This window comes from Aethina tumida, chromosome 5 (assembly GCF_024364675.1).
Source record: "Aethina tumida isolate Nest 87 chromosome 5, icAetTumi1.1, whole genome shotgun sequence".
NCBI classification, from domain to species: Eukaryota; Metazoa; Arthropoda; class Insecta; order Coleoptera; family Nitidulidae; genus Aethina; species Aethina tumida.
In genome coordinates, this window is record NC_065439.1 from 13,526,562 (window position 1) to 13,546,286 (window position 19,725).

The following is a 19,725-nucleotide window of genomic DNA, read 5'->3' on the forward strand; positions in this document are numbered from 1 at the left end:
TTTGTTTCTAGTTGTTTTTTTATCCACGACTCTTGATTTGACAAATATTTCCTATAAATATGTAATATTATTTTAATTTAGAATAGCTTAAAACAAAAATAACCAAATAATTGAAAGGTGTTATGATAAAATTACTCTCAACTGTGTTCATTATCTAAATTACAATAATTAGAGTTATGTAAACAATTCAAACATCTTTGTTATGTAAATTAAATGTAAAAAAATAAATTTATGATTTGAAAGTTTTGTCAGTAGTATGAGATATTCACATTTTATTAATACAATATTTAATTATTCATAAAAATTTTGTTTTTAGTTTTTTTATCCAAAACTCTCTTGATTTAATTAATATTTCTTATAAATATGTAATATTATTTTAATTTAGCATAGGCTAAAACAAAAATATCTTAGTAATTAAGAGGTGTTATGATAAAATTACTCTCCACTTTGTTCATTATCTGAATTACAATAATTAGTGTTATGTAAAAAATTTAAACATCTTTTTTATGTAATTTAAATGCAAGAAAAATTAATTTATAATTGGAAAGTTTTGTCAGGAGTATGAGATTTTTGATATTTTCCCAATTTATTAATATATATTATTAATCATACAAATTGGTTTATTTTTAATTCTTTTATTCACGATTCTCTTAATTTAATAAATATTTTTTATAAATATGTAAGATTACTTTAATTAGGATAGTGTAAAACAAAAATAACCAATTAATTAAGAGATGTTAAGACAAAGTTATTCTGAATTTATAATTGGAAAATTAAAGTTTAGTTTTTTTAATAATAAATTAGTTAACGACTATTTTAACTGTACATTTCTTAATAAATATTTCTTATAAAATATGTTTTTCTATTTTAATTTAGCAAAGCTTAAAACATAAACAAAATATGATGTTCTTTACCTTTAATAATTTATTTGTGCCATAATGTGTATAATTCCATTAATAAATTTATTTATGTTGCACATAAATTGCATAAAGGAATACATTAATCTTTAAGTAATTTATATGCAATAAATTTATTAATGGAAACTATTGTCATGAGTACACAACATTTTTATAATTATTATAAAATATATAATTAAAAGGTGTTATCATAAAAACATTGCAGCCTGTTAATTACCAATATCACAATGTAGATAATTAATATATATATATATAAATATAATCGTCTTTCTCATGCAATTCAAATGCAAGAAAAATAAATTTGTCATTGGAAAGTTTTGTAGGGATTATAAAACATATCATAGTTATAAAATATTGTTAAATGTTTTGCAATTTTACGATACAATACGTTTAATTATTCATAAAACATTGTTTTGCTTATAGTTTTTTGATGGCAAATCATCTTCTCCCATGATTGATCAATTTTACATATTTAAAAAAAAACATTTCTTATTTTATATTTTTACTTTTCCTATTTAGAAAAGTTTAAACCAAAAACAATAACCCATTCCAGCGCGTCCATTGTATAAATCACAATAATTGGAGCTCATTGTTCTACTAATTAAGCTCGAAACTCATCTCTGCATCTCTCTAAACATCTAATTAGCCACATTGATGAAACCCGACCCGGGTAAAAAGGTACGTCAAACAAAAACCCGTGCCACAGTTCGGTATAATTAATTCACGGATTCCAACGACGGGTTTGCAACAACGGTCCATCCATCGATAACAAAACGTTTAAAAACATCCTAACGGATCGATTTCTTTTAATAACCATTTGAATAATTTCACGTGGCCAATGGTCATCGAACTCTCCTCTCCTAGTATTGCCAAAATCAATTAATACCGATACGCCATACGTAAACGTTAAAGTCCAATCGTGTCGATTGGATTTGGTGCATTCTGTTTAACGGATCAGGGCAATCTGATTAATGATCGGCGTTTAATCTGTATGTTTATGCGTCTCATGCTAATGCCATTTTTTTCTTTTTGTTCTACGGGCGCAGATTAAACTGCTACATTATAACAGGAGATAATTGCCGTTGCGGATGTGTAATTTATTTGATGAAGTTCTTCATTTAAATCAATTGCCGAGCGGACAACGTGTTATTAAGTCAGTTTTTACCGTGACCCGCATCGAATACGGCGAACTTCCTTTTCGAATTTCAAGAAAAACCTTCGGCAATTTGTTTACCGGGAGTTTTCAGAGGTGGGCGAACCGCGAGGAGGTGTCGGCGGTCGCAACGGCCGTCCGACCGTCCGAATTGTCGACGCTGCCGCATTCCATCGCCTTATTAAACACGAACGAACGAAACGGCATGTGTTTATTTCCTGTCCATTGTTACGTTACTCTCGCAGACCGCCCCTGGGTCGTGTTTCCATCTTTTTCGACAAACCCGATCACATTCCGACGGTTCGGATCGAACTCCGCCGGACCCGGATGGACGTGTGTAATTTACGTCGAGGCGTCGGCCCGCAGCGTCCGTCCACCAGTTGTACTGTTAGCCGGTTGTTTGTGCACGAAAGAAAAAAGGTGAAAGAGCCGTGGCGGAAAATAAAACCTGAGCGAATTTTACGTCGAAGCCACGATAATCTGGACGGGGCCGTCGCCGTATCTTCGTCACGACCTTCCTCACGGCCGTCCTGAGTGCACTTTGCCGGTATGCGCGTGCGTGCTCACGTTATGTAAAGAGAGGATTTCTGCCTCGGATGGAATGTTTACCATTGGCGGTTTCGTGTGGTTGAGTTGATAAGAGACGTTTAACACTTCGGCGTTCTGTGTTGATTCGGCGCCGGCGGTATGCGAAGTCGTAAAAGCGACGCGACACCTCAAAAGAAACGCTTCTTATGAATGAAACCGCTCTGAGATGGAAACCGAAGCGTAAGCACCAGGAAAACAGACGGAAACGTTGCGAAAAAGGTCTCTTTATCTTTAATTTGTTGCAACGTCGCACAATTATTCGTGGTAATTTGCCCATTGTGTGTGTGCCAATCCAATTTTCTTCGTTAACCGTATTCATCCGTTCGTTTTTCTTCTCGTTCCCGCCGAGTGCCAAATGGCACTATCGTTATTGATTATCAATAATGGCATTCAATCTGAAATCCGGGTATTTGCATAATAAGCGGCGCGGATCGTTTCAAAAGCGGCGTTATTAAAACTGCACCTGAGCCCAATCGCATTCTTTTAGTAAAATAAAAGGCGTGAATTCCACGGTCGGAAGAATGCGAAGAATTCGCTATTATTTTACTGCTAAAGAGGATAATAAAGTGAATGGGATCAAAATATGTCAATATTGTTTTACTTCTTCTTTGTCATTTGGATTTCTTTTCGTTTTTGATCTCTTTACAATCTAACTAGTAAAAAGAATCGAATCAAATCTTAAACTTCAACTGGTCTACTTGAATATATCTTCTTTGTCCTTTGAATCTCACTTAATTTTTATTTTTTAGGAACTGAAGCAGTATGATCAAAATATTTTCATTTTTTTGTTTCGTTCATTAATTAATTAGAAGAAGTAAATCTGTGATCAAAATATGTCAAATAACTTTAGAATCTTCTCAAGTTTTATAAAGATCAGCTAATTTTAATATTATATATATCTTGTTTGTCATTTTTATTTCATCTTTTTTCTCTTTCTCATTTTTTTTTTCAGCTCCTGCTCTCTTAACAATTGAAACAATAGAAAAATCAATCTGTGTGGTCAAAATATATCGATATTGGTTTCAAATCTTTTCAAAATTTACAGAGATCTGTCAATTTTAACATCATACACATCATGTTTGTCATTATTGTTTCTCTTTGTTTATAACATTGTAATAATTGAAGAAGTAAAAAGAATAAAGACATGTGATCAAAATATGTTAATATGACATTGGAATCTTCTCAAATTTTATGGAAATCTGTTAATTCAAAAAATGATTACTTTGATACATATTTTTCCTCTTCTCCATTTTTTTCAGTTCCTGCACTCTTAACAATTGAAACAGTAGAAAAAATCAATCTGTGTGGCCAAAATATATCGATATTGCGTTCAGACCTTTTCAAAATTTACAGAGATCAGTCAATTTTAACATCATATACATCATGTTTGTCATTTTTATTCCTCTTAGTTTATAACATTTTAATAATTGAAGAAATAAAAAGAATAAAGACATGTGATCAAAATATGTTAATATGACATTGGAATCTTCTCAAATTTTATGGAAATCTGTTATTTCAAAAAATGATTACTTTGATACATCTTTTTCCTCTTCTTCATTTTTTTCAGCTCCTGCACTCTTAACAATTGAAACAGTAGAAAAAATCAATTTGTGTGGTCAAAATATATCGATATTGCGTTCAGACCTTTTCAAAATTTACAGAGATCAGTCAATTTTAACATCATATACATCATGTTTGTCATTTTTATTCCTCTTAGTTTATAACATTTTAATAATTGAAGAAATAAAAAGAATAAAGACATGTGATCAAAATATGTTAATATGACATTGGAATCTTCTCAAATTTTATGGAAATCTATTATTTCAAAAAATGATTACTTTGATACATCTTTTTCCTCTTTTTCATTTTTTTTCAGCTCCTGCTTTCTTAACAATGGAAGCAGTAGAAAAAATCAATCTATATGGTCAAAATATATCGATATTAATTTCAAACCTTTTCAAAATTTAGAGAGATCAGTCAATTTTAACATCATTTACATCATGTTTGTCATTTTTGTTTCTCTTAGTTTATAATATTAGAATAATTGAAGAAATTGAAAAAATAAAGACATGTGATCAAAATATGTTAATGTTACATTGAAATCTTCTCAAATTTTATGGAATTCTTTTATTTTAAAAAAATGATTACTTTGATACATCTTTTTCCTTTTTTCCATTTTTTTTTCAGCTCCTGCTCTCTCAATTGAATCAGTAGAAAAAATCAATTTGTGACATCAAAATATGTTAATATTGTCTTCAAATCTTCTCTATACATTTGTCGTTCACTTTTTTATGTTTTTTTAAACGATAAATGAATCTTAAGAAAACTTACCTTCACAGTGGAAACCGTCTCCATGATATCCGGGGAAACACGTACAGGAAAAACTGCCCAAAGTGTTAGTACAATGCGCAAACACATCGCACGGTCGGTATTTACATTCGTTTTCATCTGAAAAGAGAAGAAAAAAAAACGTTGAAATTATTGTGTGGTCTCGTAATTGCTAATCATCTTCCTAATAGCGTCAAATAATCGTTCCATCGGACCGAAATGAGCGCTTGTCAAGTTCGTAAATTATACGACATAATTCTCCATTCACGTACCGTCGGTGAGGAACGAAAAAACTGAGGAATACATCTCGTTACAATGGACAAAAAAAAAGATTAACCGTAATCGTTCCTCTCACCATTGTATAATAGGAGTTGAAAATAAAAAACCTTTGGGCATAATGACTGTTTACAATGAAACAATCGCCCAGGTCTGGCACAAGAAGATGAATGTTTAAATATGATTATAATTTATTGTCTTCTCAGTGTACAGTTTCACGAAAAGAAAAAAAAAAAAACAACAACTGATATTATCATCAACTACTAGAATAAACAACACGAAATAACTAATTGCTTAATAAAATGCATGCCCCATCTTAACGGGATCCAGATTTAATTGCATCGCATGCACGCAGAAGAAGATAAACACTTACCGGGGACTTCGCAACTGCAGCCACCGAAACCGTCGTTGCAGTGACATTGGTTGTCGAGACAGGCACCATTCTGACACTCGGTACCGTCGTCCTTCCGACAATCATCTGAAACAGAAAACAATAATCACGTGAGATAATTCTAATCGCGGCGTCACGTTCGGTCCCTAATTGCGCGATAATTTCACCCGAACGGGGCATTAAAACTGTTTAATTTATGGCTGGAATGGCCGCGGAACGTGGCCATTAAAATGCGAAGTTAAAGGTCGAGCAAACGAGAAAATATTCGCGAACAAAAGAAAAGCCTTTCTTCCCTATGCAGAATACCCGAGATACGGACTGAATTAAGAAAAAAACGAATGCTCCGCTCACGAGTGCAAAACGTGAAATAGTTTCAGGCAAGGTAATAAGGAGCCGTTTGCATCGGTAACAAACATCGGTTTTAATGAGGAATTATTATAACGACCCGGACAATGCCGTAATGTCGAAAAACTCGGCGGGAATCTCCTAAAAATTAAGTCGAACCATTTTAATATGTCATCGGAAATTGTGCGCCTGCAACGTGCTGGCTAGGCTGTCTTTAAGCCTTTAATTTCCGTGATATATCTGGCTCAGGAACAGGTCGAAGATACTATTAATCCGTGGCCATCGCAACGCGAAGCCTGAATATTACGTATTTCATGCAAATTAACTTTTATGTTGTAAGTTACTTGTAAGATTACACGATAAACCTATTTTTAAAACCAGTTTTATTTAAGTTATCGCTATTACAGTCGGTAATTAATGTCTACGAAGATTCTAAATTGATACTATTTATTTATACATCTACCGCTCGTATCGGGGCTTAATCTCGGCAAGTGCAAAAATTGGAAAAAAATACGTGTAATGTATTTATCAAATAAATTGCCCTCTATCTTCAGCACAGCAAAAAGCAGCCACCAGATTGTCTCGTTTACTTCTCATTATACGAGATCATTTATCTTGATTCCTGACAGAAAATTAGTTTTTCAGCATTGGTAAAGTAGCAAAATAAAAACAATTAAAGGGGTGAAAAAAACAGTTACACAGCGGTCTTGTCTTGACAAGATTATTTTGTTCATATCATTGTGTGGGGGTTTACTATTGAGTTTAAAGTACTGGCTCATAACTTTACAAATGCACCATCATTTATCTTGATTTTTAATAGAAAATTAGTTTCTCAACATTGGTAATATAACAAAATAACAGCAATTAAAGCAACCTTGTCACTTATTAGATCCTTAAGTTTATATCATTCTGTGGGGGTTACCACTGTGTTTAAAGTGCTGCTTCTTAACTTTACAGATGCATCATTATTTAACTTGATTCTAGACAGAAAATTGGTCTCTCAACATTGGTAAAATGGCAAAATAACAGCAATTAAAGGGTTAAAAAATTGTTACATAGCAGCCTTGAAATAACTAGTCTTGTCACTTATTAGATCCTTTAGTTCATATCATTCTGTGGGGGTTTACCACTGTGTTTAAAGTGCTTGTTCTTAACTTTACAGAAGCACCATTATTTATCTTGATTCTTGACAGAAAATTAGTTTCTCAACATTGGTAAAGTGGCAAAATAACAGCAATTAAAGGGTTAAAAAACTGTTACTTAATAGCTTTGAAATAACTAGTCTTGTCACTTATTAGATCCATAAGTTCATATCATTCTGTGGGGGTTTACCACTGTGTTTAAAGTGCTAGTTCTTAACTTTACAGAAACACCATTATTTATTTTGATTCTTGACAGAAAATTAGTTTCTCAACGTTGGTAAAGTGGCAAAATAACAGCAATTAAAGGGTTAAAAAACTGTTACATAGCAACCTTGAAATAACTAGTCTTGTCACTTATGAGATTCTTTAGTTCATACCAATCTGAGGGAGTTTACCACTGTGTTTAATGTGCTGGTTCTTAACTTTACAGATGCACCATCATTTATCTTTATTCTTTACAGAAAATTAATCTCTCAACATTGGTAAAGTGGCAAAATAACACCAATTAAAGAGTTAAAATAATTGTTACATAGCAGCCTTGAAATAACTAGTCTTGTCACTTATTAGATCCTTTAGTTCATATCATTCTGTGGGGGATTACAACTGTATTTAAAATGCTGGTTCTTAACTTTACAGATGCACCAATATTTATCTTGATTCTTGACAGAAAATTAGTTTCTCAACATTGGTAAAGTGGCAAAATAGCAGCAATTAGAGGGGAGTTAAACTGTAATCTTGAAACAAGCAGTTCTGTCACCTATTATATCCATTTGTCCATAGTGTTTTGTGAAAGTGCTGGTAAAGACAACTGGTTCTTGATTTTTATCAATCCAAATCAAGAAATTGTTTATTTTCATATACTATCTATAAACCCTTACAATTTTTTAATTATACAAACAAAATATGGTTGAGTTACAACAATTCATTGTTATTATTTATGTGGTTTGGACAATGCAAGTTCAATGTCAACGATGCGAAGCGAAGTAGGGCTGATGAAGCGTTTAGCTATCGTTAGTTTATTTTCTGTGTACATTATTTTAAATTGAGAAATCCATTGAACGTATACATAGAATATCAATTAAGATTACTTAATTTCTCCTTATACAATGGTATAATTAAATGCATTAAGAAATTATGGTAATGAATAGGCGATTTATTAAAATAGATAAACCTCCCTCGACTGGAACAACATTCAATTTAAATCCCGTCCAACAATTTGTTCTCAGTTTTCAGTATAAATCTCGATTGAAAAACAGCGCCAGTAAATTAGATCGTATCGTCGGGAGTCTTCAGGTTGCCGAGTTAAAAAAAAAAGGTACGGCATACTGATAACTTTCAACTGGGTCTGATTTTGAATATTTAATGGGGAAAAAAATCCGCTAATGGTATTTATAGTGCATCTATCCTGTATGGTAATTTTGCCGAAGCCATCGCGGAATCTTTCAATGGGGTAATCTACATTTTTAGAGCATCATTCTTGAAATAACCGCACGCCACTATCAGACATCCGATCGATGTAAACCGTACGGTCTCATGTCTACACCAATTTAAGCCGTCCAAAAAAAAATTATCCAACGTCAGTCTCCCGAATCAAAACAAACCGATTAATCGTAGAAGCTGCTTTCGGGGTACCACCGACACGTCGGCGTTGTCGGGGGGGGCAGATCAGCCACGAGATAACAGCAAATTCCCGCGTCCCGATAATCGGCTCCGCTCGCATTCGAATTCAATTCCAATCGACGTGATAAACGTGGCGCTAGCTACGCCCACGGAACCATTAGAACTTGTTGCGGCCGGCACCAAAAAATCCAACCTACGATTGACATTGCGCCCAAGTATGGCGATCTTGTTCTGCGCCGCAGATAACGCGCCGCGGATCGGCGGACATTGGCGGCGGTCGTGCGCATGAATCATTCATCGGCATCCGATGCCATTTAAATGCCCGGCCTTTTGTCTAGGGACAACATTTATCTTTCGTGGTTCAGATGCGCAACGGCCCATGGGACTGTACACCGCGGTGGCTTTCAATGGCCCGGCCGTACTGAGTGGTGATAAGATGCTACGCGGGTGATACCGAAGGCAGATTTATGCGGGTATTCACTTAAGTAACTGTTGAATATGTCAAATGTTGCCGGTAAACTGTTCAAAAGACACCTTGCACGCTGATTTATTGATTGTAATTGCTAAGTAGGCAACCCACAACATGGTGTGCGATGTGTGTTTTATATCTGTAACGTGGGAATTATGCTGCCACCTGTTAAGTAATAGCTCAAGCTTGTAGTAATGGAGCTTTCGCAGGGGTCTAAAATCTAGAATAATATTACGAATTATAACTTTTTATATACGACAAAAAATTAGTTTTTCAGCATTGGTAAAGTAGCAAAATAGAAACAATTAATGGGGTGAAAAAATTTGTTACACGGCGGTCTTAGAATAACTAGTCTTGTCACTTATTAGATTATTTTGCTCATATCAACTGCACCATTATTTATCTTGATTCTTGGTCTCGCTACTTCTTAGATCCTTTAAATCATATTATTCTATGTTTAAAGTGCTGGTTCTTACAGATCACCATCATGTATCTTTTTCTTGACAAAAAATTGGTTAGCATAGAATTAACTGGTTTTGTCACTTATTAGATCCTTTAGTTCATATCATTTTGTGGAGGTTTATCATTGCGTTTAATGTGCTGGTTATTAACTTTACAGATTCACCATCATATATCTTGATCCTTGACAGAAAATTAGTCTCTCAACATTGATAAAGTGGCAAAATAACAGCAATTAAAAGGTTAAAAAATTTGTTACATAGCAGCCTTGAAATAACTGGTCTTGTCATTTATTAGATCTGCTAGTTCATTTCATTCTGTGAAAGTTTATCATTGTGTTTAAGTGCTCATTTTTAACTTTACAGATCCACCATCATTTATCTTGATTCTTGATACTGATTGTAATTGCTAAGTAGGCAACCCACAACAAGGTGTGTGATGTGTGTTTTATATCTGTAACGTGGGAATTATAATGCCACCTGTTGAATAATAGCTCAAGCTTGCAATAATGGGACGATCGCAGGAGATTAAAATCTATAATAGGATTACCAATTATAACTTTTTACGTGCATTTAGTTTTAATACCATAAAAAATATCCTATTCACGAGAAGAATCTTCTAAAGTAATTACAAAAGTAAAAAATCTCAAGGATTAAGTTTTTCACATCGCATAAAAACCACAATAAAATGACTTATTAAGTTATTAAGTCCATTAAAAATAAAATTACAATTAAAAAACTTTAATTTAAGGTATATATAAAATAATTAAACAAAATTAAATACGCCATTTTTTAGCTATTTGGATAAATATTTCTGTCCGCAAATATTTCTTCTTAATTAAAGGTTTTCACAATAGTCCATAATAGTTTAAAATTTTTATGTCATTCCAAGTTAATAGACAAACAACTTCATCCAAAACTGAATTGATGAAAAATTTTTAACAGAAAAAAAAACAGATAAAACTTGTCTCCAATTCCAGTAATTTATTTATAAACAACATCATCTTCACTGCGATTTTTATCCTGGATATGCTAATTTTGATTACGTATGATATTCGTTTATTGGCTACCAGATTAACATACAGAATTAATAAGTGATAATGATCTAACGGTTTTGGATTCCTGCTTAATGCAAACAAATTCTCAATAGTCATTTTTATCAGTTCATCAAACCCCAGGCAAAATTTTAATTTTACAAAACCGTACACGTATGCCTGAAAAAATATTGACGCGATGTTATTAGTCGTTAACCATCATTAACCACAGCGAAGGTTGCCACAATTTTTTGCACAGTTCATCCACACATCGATCATTTCGATAGTCACCAACACTAGGAACAAGTCCAAATGACTTTATGATTTCACGCTTGATATTCAATTCGTCAATTTCAAATTAAATAATAGTAAGTAATCTCGTTTGAAGGTTGAATCGTAATAAAACGACCTCCAAAAATTAATTTCCAGATGTGACTCGCGAGGAAAACGAATCTTGGATCGATGGGTACATGTTCCCACAGTGATCTATTTTACTGTTCAATCATCTTTATGACAACGGCAATCGTAAACATGCTAATTTAATTCCGACCGTTGCACAGCACGGCATTAATCAGTGCCAGAGAACCAGAGAAAAAGTGTAACACAAAAACGAACTCCCCCCTAAAGGCAGTGCGAAGCGTGTTATTTACGGATAACTCTCAATCAAAATTAACCGGCTAGAAACATAGTGGCTCGTTAGTATAATGAGTTCGTATTGTTGTCGCCGGTTTAATTACGGCGGCGTTTCCAGCACGAGGAAGAGTCGAGGATGCGTTTTAGAAATGACTTACGGACTCGTCCGAACCAGTAAATTCGTGGCAACGGAGGAATAATGGAAACGCTTCCTGCGATATGGCCAGTTTGCATCATTAATCTGAGCCACTTATTAACTCCCTGATGGATGGACCATCGGAGCCATTAACGTACGTCGAAATCGTCGATAACGCGTAAATAAAACGCACCCGATCCAGTTAGTCGTTGTTGAGCGCACAACAAATGCAACGCGTCCGATCGGCTTTTATTTGTAGTAACGGATCTAATCGATTAATTGCTGGTGTGTTGAAAGGAAATGCCATTATTTTTTACGGCGATGCCTGATTACACGTGCAACCATCGGTAGCGGTTTAAAGATGCATCCGCACTCGGATCATAAATTTTACATTCTATTATAAACTATTTGTTTGCAGTCAACGTTCACACCAACAATAATGCATGTTGCAACGTGAATTAATGCCGGTTGTTATTCATGTTGCAACTATTTTTAGATAAGCTACAATGTTGCGTTCGCCGGCCACCGCCGGGAAGACGGGACTCGATATTTGCCGGTGCAATCTCGGTTCCCAAATCTAATGGACGGTCGATAAACAGTGTTACGGTTCTGTTCGAGATCTCGATGTCGTGTTTGCCCCTCGGTGTTGCATGCGAACGGGATATTATCCGAGACGTTTCCTCCTACCAGAAATCGCTTCCTGGAGTCGCTAATTCGCGAAACCGCATGCAAACACACCTCCCCCGGTTCATAAAAAACTGTGAGAACTGCTCCGCCATGATCCGGATCGATCGATTAGTCCGTCGTGAAATATTAATTTGGCCGTCGCAGCATGATTTGTTCGGTCTTCGGGAGAAATGAAACGGAGCCATTTGTTAGTCATTGTCGGGCTAATGCTAATGCTGAGCACTTACAAATGGCGTGCCAACTTAACAAATGCACAAAGCCTACAGTTGTGCTAATCTAGCGAGATTGGCTCGGGATGTTGCCCGATTAATAATGGGTATTGGGCAAGAGATGCCGTTTCGGGCATTGTGGCTTCAATCATTGTCAGCGACGCACGGATAAAATAGAATGTGACCGTGCGAGATTTTAATCTTGGTTTAAATTCAGAAATGGTATTTACCGACGACATACGTCGATACTTATCGATCGGGCATTGATTGACGACGAAATAAAAACAATATGGCGACGTGCAGTTAATTAGATCAAATATCCTAGTTAGCTAGGATAATTAATTCGCAGTGACTTTTGTCAGATGGTGCGTGTTCACAGTTAATGTTCTCGTTGCTGTGTTTATTGATATGACAGAACAATTTATGAAGTTGCTCCGCACACATCTGCTACGCACGGTGAAAAAAAAATAAAAAATGGCCACGATCATAGACATTTTTTATGCCGTTTTATCAGTGTATTGAACTCTCGATGATTTTATTGCCGACTATTAATTTTACGTTTGTGAGTGTGTGTATGTATGAAATTGTCGATGTGAGAACCTGATCCGAGTCGGTTTTATTGTCTACATACTAGATATTGCTGAGCAATATTAGATAAACAAATACAAAATATTTAAAACATTTTACTTTCAATTTATAACTGTTTATTAAGTTTACTACAATTTTTTTCACCCTACTAATTTGGAAATAAACACTCTGTATTTAAAAAATGACTGATGGTGTTCAAAGTCTATTTGTAATCTGGTGGTGTCCAAAGATAAGACTAGAGTTAACCAATCTAACATTCCTAGCCAATTGGAATTAAATAGGGTCAGTATTTTCAAAACCATTAAACTTCTGACGACCTCTAGAGAAGGAAGACCTAGAAAGCGACTAGCAGTGTCAACAAAAAAAAATGTACAGCTTTTGACATTTCTGTAAACACAGTTCATCGACGTCTGAAAGCTACACTTACGAAGAATCTCTTCATTTCCATGAAAAATAGACATGAACATGTAAATTGGACCATTATCAAGTGGAATACAGTGCTGTTATCTGATGAAAGTAGGTTTAACTTCTATAATTCAGGTGTTATTCATTGGATGTGGCCTCCAGAGAACAAGAGGTTCAATCCAAACTACGCAGTGGGTACAATTAAACATGATGCTGGATGTAATGGTTTGGAGATGCTTTTCTGGTATCTAAGTTTGTTCTTTAAGAAGAATTAATGGAATAATATATTATAGACATCCTCAACCACACAATCTTACTGAATGCTTAAGAAAACATGTTAAGTATTTAACATTTAACATCCTAAGCAGATGGCAAAAGTTGTAAAGCAACGGTTAGCTCAGATATGGTTACAACTATTATTTTCAAAATCTTCAATTTTTTTCTACAGAGAGAACCAGTAGTTACTGTCCCTTAGAAAAACGATCAACATTATACAACTTTCGTGCAGGACTCCTTTAGAACAATTGTTGAAATTAAGAAAAAACTAAGTGATCATATTTCTGTTCATACAGTCCATCGAAGTCTGAAGGAAAACAATTTGCATGCTCAAAAACCTGTAAAAAACTTCATTTTCATGAAAGACAGACAAGAGCATGTAAATTGAATCATTCCCAAATGGAATAGAAAACAGGTTTAACCTTCATAATTCAGATGGAATTGGTTGGGTGACGCCTCCAGAGAATAATAGGTTCTATCAATTCTACACAGTCGGTACAATTAAGCGTGGTTCTGGAAATGTAATGGTTTGAAGATGCTTTTTTTAAGAAAAATTAATGGAATAAAGGATAAATGTCAGTATATTGACATCCTCAACAATACAATGCTATCACATGTTGAAGAAATCATGCTAATTATATGGCACTTTTCTGCATGATAATGATCCCAAGCAGATGGCAATAGATGTAACTCAATGATTAGCTCAGGTAAGGTTAGATCTATTATTTTCAAAATTAATTTTTTTTACAGAGACGACCAGCATTATATAACTTTTGTGCAGGACCTCTTCAGAACAACAGTAGGAATTGAGAAGAAACTAGGAGATGATGAGATTTCTGTACATGCGATTCATCGACATCTGCGAAGGATCTTCATGTCCGTGAAAAACAGACATGAGCTCATAAACTGGACCATTATCAATTGGAATATTTTTAAGAAAGCAGATGTAACCTCCATAATTCAGATGCAATTGGTTAGATGAGGCGAATAACAGGTTCTATTCAAATTACACAGTCGTTACAATTTGGTTGGTTTGGGGTTGCTTTTCTGGTTTTGAAGTGGTTTTTTTTTTTTAAAAAATAATGAAATAATGGTTAGTTGTCAATATATGGATATCCTCAGTGAGACATAGCTATGCTGAAAAAAACATGCCAATTATGTAGTGCTTTCATCATGATAATAATGATGAAAATTTGTTAAGCAATGGTTCCAAGACGGTGATGTGGCAGTTTTAAAATGTTCAACGCACATCTTAATTCCATTGAGAACTTTCGGCAGATGATGGATAAGGAAGTTTAATCAGCCCATGTAGAACAAAAATAAAATTCAGAAGGTTTGTATAGAGCAATTGTTGTAACATGGAATACAATTCCAAATAAATATATCCATAACCTTATTGGTTCTATGAGATATGAGGGATATGCCATAAAATACTAATTAATTAAATACTTAATATGACAACGAAGTTTTTGCTCGCCCCTTTTATATGTATTTTCCTTAAAAATATACAACTGTTTCATCTACCTCTGAGGAAAAACAATTTATATTCACGAAAACCTGCGTGTAATATCCATAATTCAGATGCTATTGATTGGATGAGGCCTTCAGAGTCAGAGGTTCTATCCAAACTACAGTGGGTACAATTAAACATAGTACTGGAAATGTAATGGTTTGGGGTTCCTTTTCTGGCATTGAAGTGGGTTCTTTAAGAAAAATTAATGAAATAATGGATAGACGTCAGTATATGGTCGTCCTCAAAGAGAAAACTATACAGAAGATGATGATGGGACAATTTTATAATGGTTAGCGCATCTTCACATCTTAATACCATTGAGAACTTTGGGAAATTATGGAAGGAAATTCAATCAACCCATGTAGAAAAAAAATTAAAATTCTAAATATTTGTATAGTGTAATTGTTGCAACATGGAATATAATTCCAAAGCAATATATCTATAACCTTATTGGTTCTATGAGTAATAGATGCCTATGAGGGATATGTTATAAAATACTAATTAACTAAATTACAATATGAAACCGATGAAAGATTCTTTAATTTTGCTCGACCCTTTCTTATGTATTTTCTTTAAAATTCATATTTAATGAATGTGAAATTAATAATGTATGTTAAGTTTAAAATTTTGTACTTACTTGTGCATTTTAACTCTTTGGCAAGTTCGTCCGATCCTAAAAAACAATTCGGCACACCGTCACACAGCTTCGACAGTTCGAACAGTTGCAGCACGTCCGTCGATTCGTTCACTTGACAGCCAAAGTATCCGTCCTCTAAATTTAGAAAAAATATCTCTCGTTTTATACCAAATCCAATCCCTCCGAAGGACTGGGCAGTCTGAAACAAACAAACGAAAAAAAAAAACACAATTAGTAAGCGGAATTCGATGTATCGAGTCAAATAATGTCGTGTTAAATTAGCTGAGGAGATTCGAGATCGGGATCAGCGGACCATTGAGATTCTGGCCGGGATTAGCGGTAGTTTTCTTAGGACCCACCGTGGGTAACAGTTATAATTCGCTGAATTCTTTGTCTTTGTTTATGGTGGTGTAAGTTGCGTTTTGATTTACGATATTGTACAGTTAACAACAAATATATATATGGCCTTGTGTCGAGAGATTTATACACAACAGTATTATAGTGCCTGTCTAAACATGGATAAGGCCATTTAATATCAATATAAATTTTAACTCCGAAATTGTATTCACTCGACATTGTTATGTTGATTAAGTTTGATTTCGCAGCCACAGTTACCGTATCCGCAACATCGAAACCCATTGTGCACGGACATTATCCAGATTGCAAATTCCCCGGCTCGCCTTAGAAAAAATCAATTAGTCGCAACTTAATTAATTTTTAGTGCAACTCCTTCAGGCGCCGCAGGTTTTTTGCCCACCCGATAATTGCGACCGAGGGGTTTCCGAGAGACGCCACCGGTAATTGAAAGTTTTCGATGGAAAAATCATTAACGATCGCGGACAATCGGCCGGCAAAAAATCGTTATTAGAATATAACTCGGTTCTTGCCGTAATCTCATTACCACGAGGATAATACGATTAAGTGCGGAATTTCTTTAACTGTACTCACGGAATAATGGGCACAAATAGGTTTTTGTTTTCGCTGAGTATTTTTTCAGTTTTTCTGCAGCATTGAAACCGCCTACCGTGTTGCATACATTAACTAGCCCAGTTTTGCCTCCAAGGCCCAGTCGAATTTCTCGGTAGTGTGCGATTTTAATGACCGCGAGGTTGATTAATGCGGCAACACAGTTTCATTGTGCATGTTAAAATACTTCTTCGCAAGTAATTAACGGCGACGGCGGTAAAAAATCCTTCGCCAATTATAAGCGAATTAAATCTGCATGCGACTCGAGACAAACAATATTGAAATTTGTGTAAGTAATTACCTAATTAAGCTTCCTTTTTTTATTCGTTCAATGCCAAGGTGCAGATGAGAAGAGGCTCGAATAAAGGATGGACAAAAAGATCGCAGCCATTAAATCATCAAAGGCAATTTTTGTAATTAGTTTCGAGGTTGTAAAATTTGGAAATTACTTAAAGGTGTTTTGTTACATTTTACAACAGGAAGTTGTGCAATTTCGATTGAATTAATTATTTATTAATGTGATGCCGGTTGTGCATCATCACTGGTGATATTTTAAGTTGAGAAAATGATCTAACAGAATGTCACTGTTAATGGCTTACATTAATTTTGACTGTTAATTATATAATTAAGGGAAACGTTCTTATTCGAATGTCAAAACTGAATAAATGAAAGTAGAATAATTAATTGGCGCTAAAACTGTCGACAACGGTGATTTTTATGAATAACAAACAAATTTTAAAACCGTAATAAAAATTTTAATAGAGTTTCTAGTGTTTCGTCCTAAATAATTTTTAAATGTTAAATTCAAATTAGTGAAGATGAATGCTACTAAAATATTTAGCGCAAAACAGAAAGGGAATAGTTTATTATAAATGCTAATTCAAGATGTATATATTAATGTAAATGTAAATTTTTTATGGTAAAAAGTGCATTTTTCAATATTAATTAATTAATTGCATTTGAATATAGCATAAAATATTATGACAATTCTTAAATATATTTTAAATTTAAATTAAATTCATCATGTTATTTTGGTATTTTTTATAAAAGGAAATAAAGTCATCAAAAAATCTTAATTAATTTTACCAAAGTGTACTTGAATTATTAACTTAATGAATAAAATATAAATATATAATTATTAAGTTATTTTTTTCTAAAAAATATAATAATTCAATATTATATTTAATATTATTAATTATTTAAATACGTAAATACGTAATGTATATTTTTAAAAAATTAATTTCTCTCTTAATATTTTAATTTAATTTATTTAATTATTAAAAATATCAATTAGTGGGTTTTTATTTCCATATTTTGTTTTTCTTCTGAAGTGAAATAAAAAATATATTTAAGAAGTCTTTTGTTTTGTCTTTTGTGTGTGGTTTTTATTTTCATATTTTGTTTTTCTTCTGAAGTGAAATAAAAAATATAATTCAAAATTATTTTTAATATTAACTAAAGTAGTCGAAATTTGGCAATAATTCAATGACAATATTTAAATTCATAGAACTAATGTATTGATTTAAAAACGTACAATAATTTTTAAAAAATATTATAATTTAATATATTTAATTATTAAAAATACCAATTAAAAGAAATATAAATATCCTCAAAAATTCTTTCGAGTTTTCGTCACTACAGTAATTGTAATTTTCTTTATATAATATTATATTAATATTAAACGAAATTTTGTAATAATTCAATGTTTAAATACATAAACTAATCGATTTAAACACTTTATTCTTAATAAATTCTTATAATTTAAATTACTTTAATATCATATAATATTTAAATATATTTAATAATTTTTTTTTTTACTTTAATTAAAGTGTTCAAAATTTTGTAATAATTCAATTACAATGTTTAAACACAAAAAATTAATACATAACAATTTAAATTCATAATAAATATTTTAATTTAATTTATTTAATTATTAAAAGTAGCAATTAAAGAAAACTTCATATTTAAGGAATCTTTTCATATTTTGTATTTTTTTAAATAAAATGAATTAAAAAGTTTTAATAATAATTTAATTTTTTATAATATTAATTAAAGTGTTCAAAATTTTGTAATAACAATGTTTAAATACATAAAACTAATACATTAATTTAAGATATTTATACGTAATAAATATTTTAATTTAATTATTAGTTGTTAAAGAAAACTTAAAATATTTATGAAATCTTCTGAGTGTTCATCAGTATGTTACTAATACATTAATTTAAGATTTTAATTCATAATAAATATTTTAATTTAATTTATTTAATTATTAAACATCTTTAAGAAATCTTTTGATTTTTCATCACAATGTTTTGTACTTTTTTAAGAAAATAAAATATATAATAATTTAAATTTTTTAATAATGTAATTTTTTTATTAATAATTAAAGTGTTCAAAATTTTGAAATAATTCAAGAATAACGTTTAAATACATAAAACTAATACATACATTTTAATTTAATTTATTAAGAATTTAATTAAAGAAAACTTTTGAATTTTCATCACAATGTTTTGCATTTTTTAAGGAAAATAAAATATATAATAATTTAATAATTTTTAATAATTTTTTTGTTATTTTGTATTTTTTTCTAAAAGAAAAAATAAAAAATAAAAATTTAAATATATAAAAATCTTTTTAATATTAATTAATCTTTTTGAAATTTTGAAATAATTTAATGATAGTGTTTACACTAAATTGTTTGAGATTTTATAATAAGTCAATTATAATGATTTAATTTAATTTAATTTCTAATAAATATTTTAATTTTATTTACTTAATTATTATAATTATCGTGGGAAAAAATGTACGAAAGTATTCTTAATCTTTTCTCAGTAAATTATATTTTTTCGATGAGGAAATGGAAGAAAAATATGTATAATAATTGGAAAAATTTTATTACTTATAATTTTTGCACACAAATATTTAAATAACCGGCGCAAACTAAACAACAGTTT

At 32.2% G+C, this 19,725-nt stretch overlaps 1 protein-coding gene across 1 annotated transcript in view; it reads right to left on the reverse strand.

Annotated features, from left to right (window-relative positions):
* LOC109602801 (uncharacterized) overlaps nucleotides 1-19,725 on the reverse strand; it is a 166,585-nt gene that overhangs the window by 94,537 nt on the left and 52,323 nt on the right. Inside the window, exons 3-5 of the mRNA XM_049967938.1 lie at nucleotides 15,806-16,004; nucleotides 5,636-5,740; nucleotides 4,990-5,106 (exon numbers count right to left, since the gene is read on the reverse strand). Coding sequence (XP_049823895.1) covers nucleotides 4,990-5,106; nucleotides 5,636-5,740; nucleotides 15,806-16,004 — 421 coding nt within the window. The remainder of the gene's footprint in view (nucleotides 1-4,989; nucleotides 5,107-5,635; nucleotides 5,741-15,805; nucleotides 16,005-19,725) is intronic.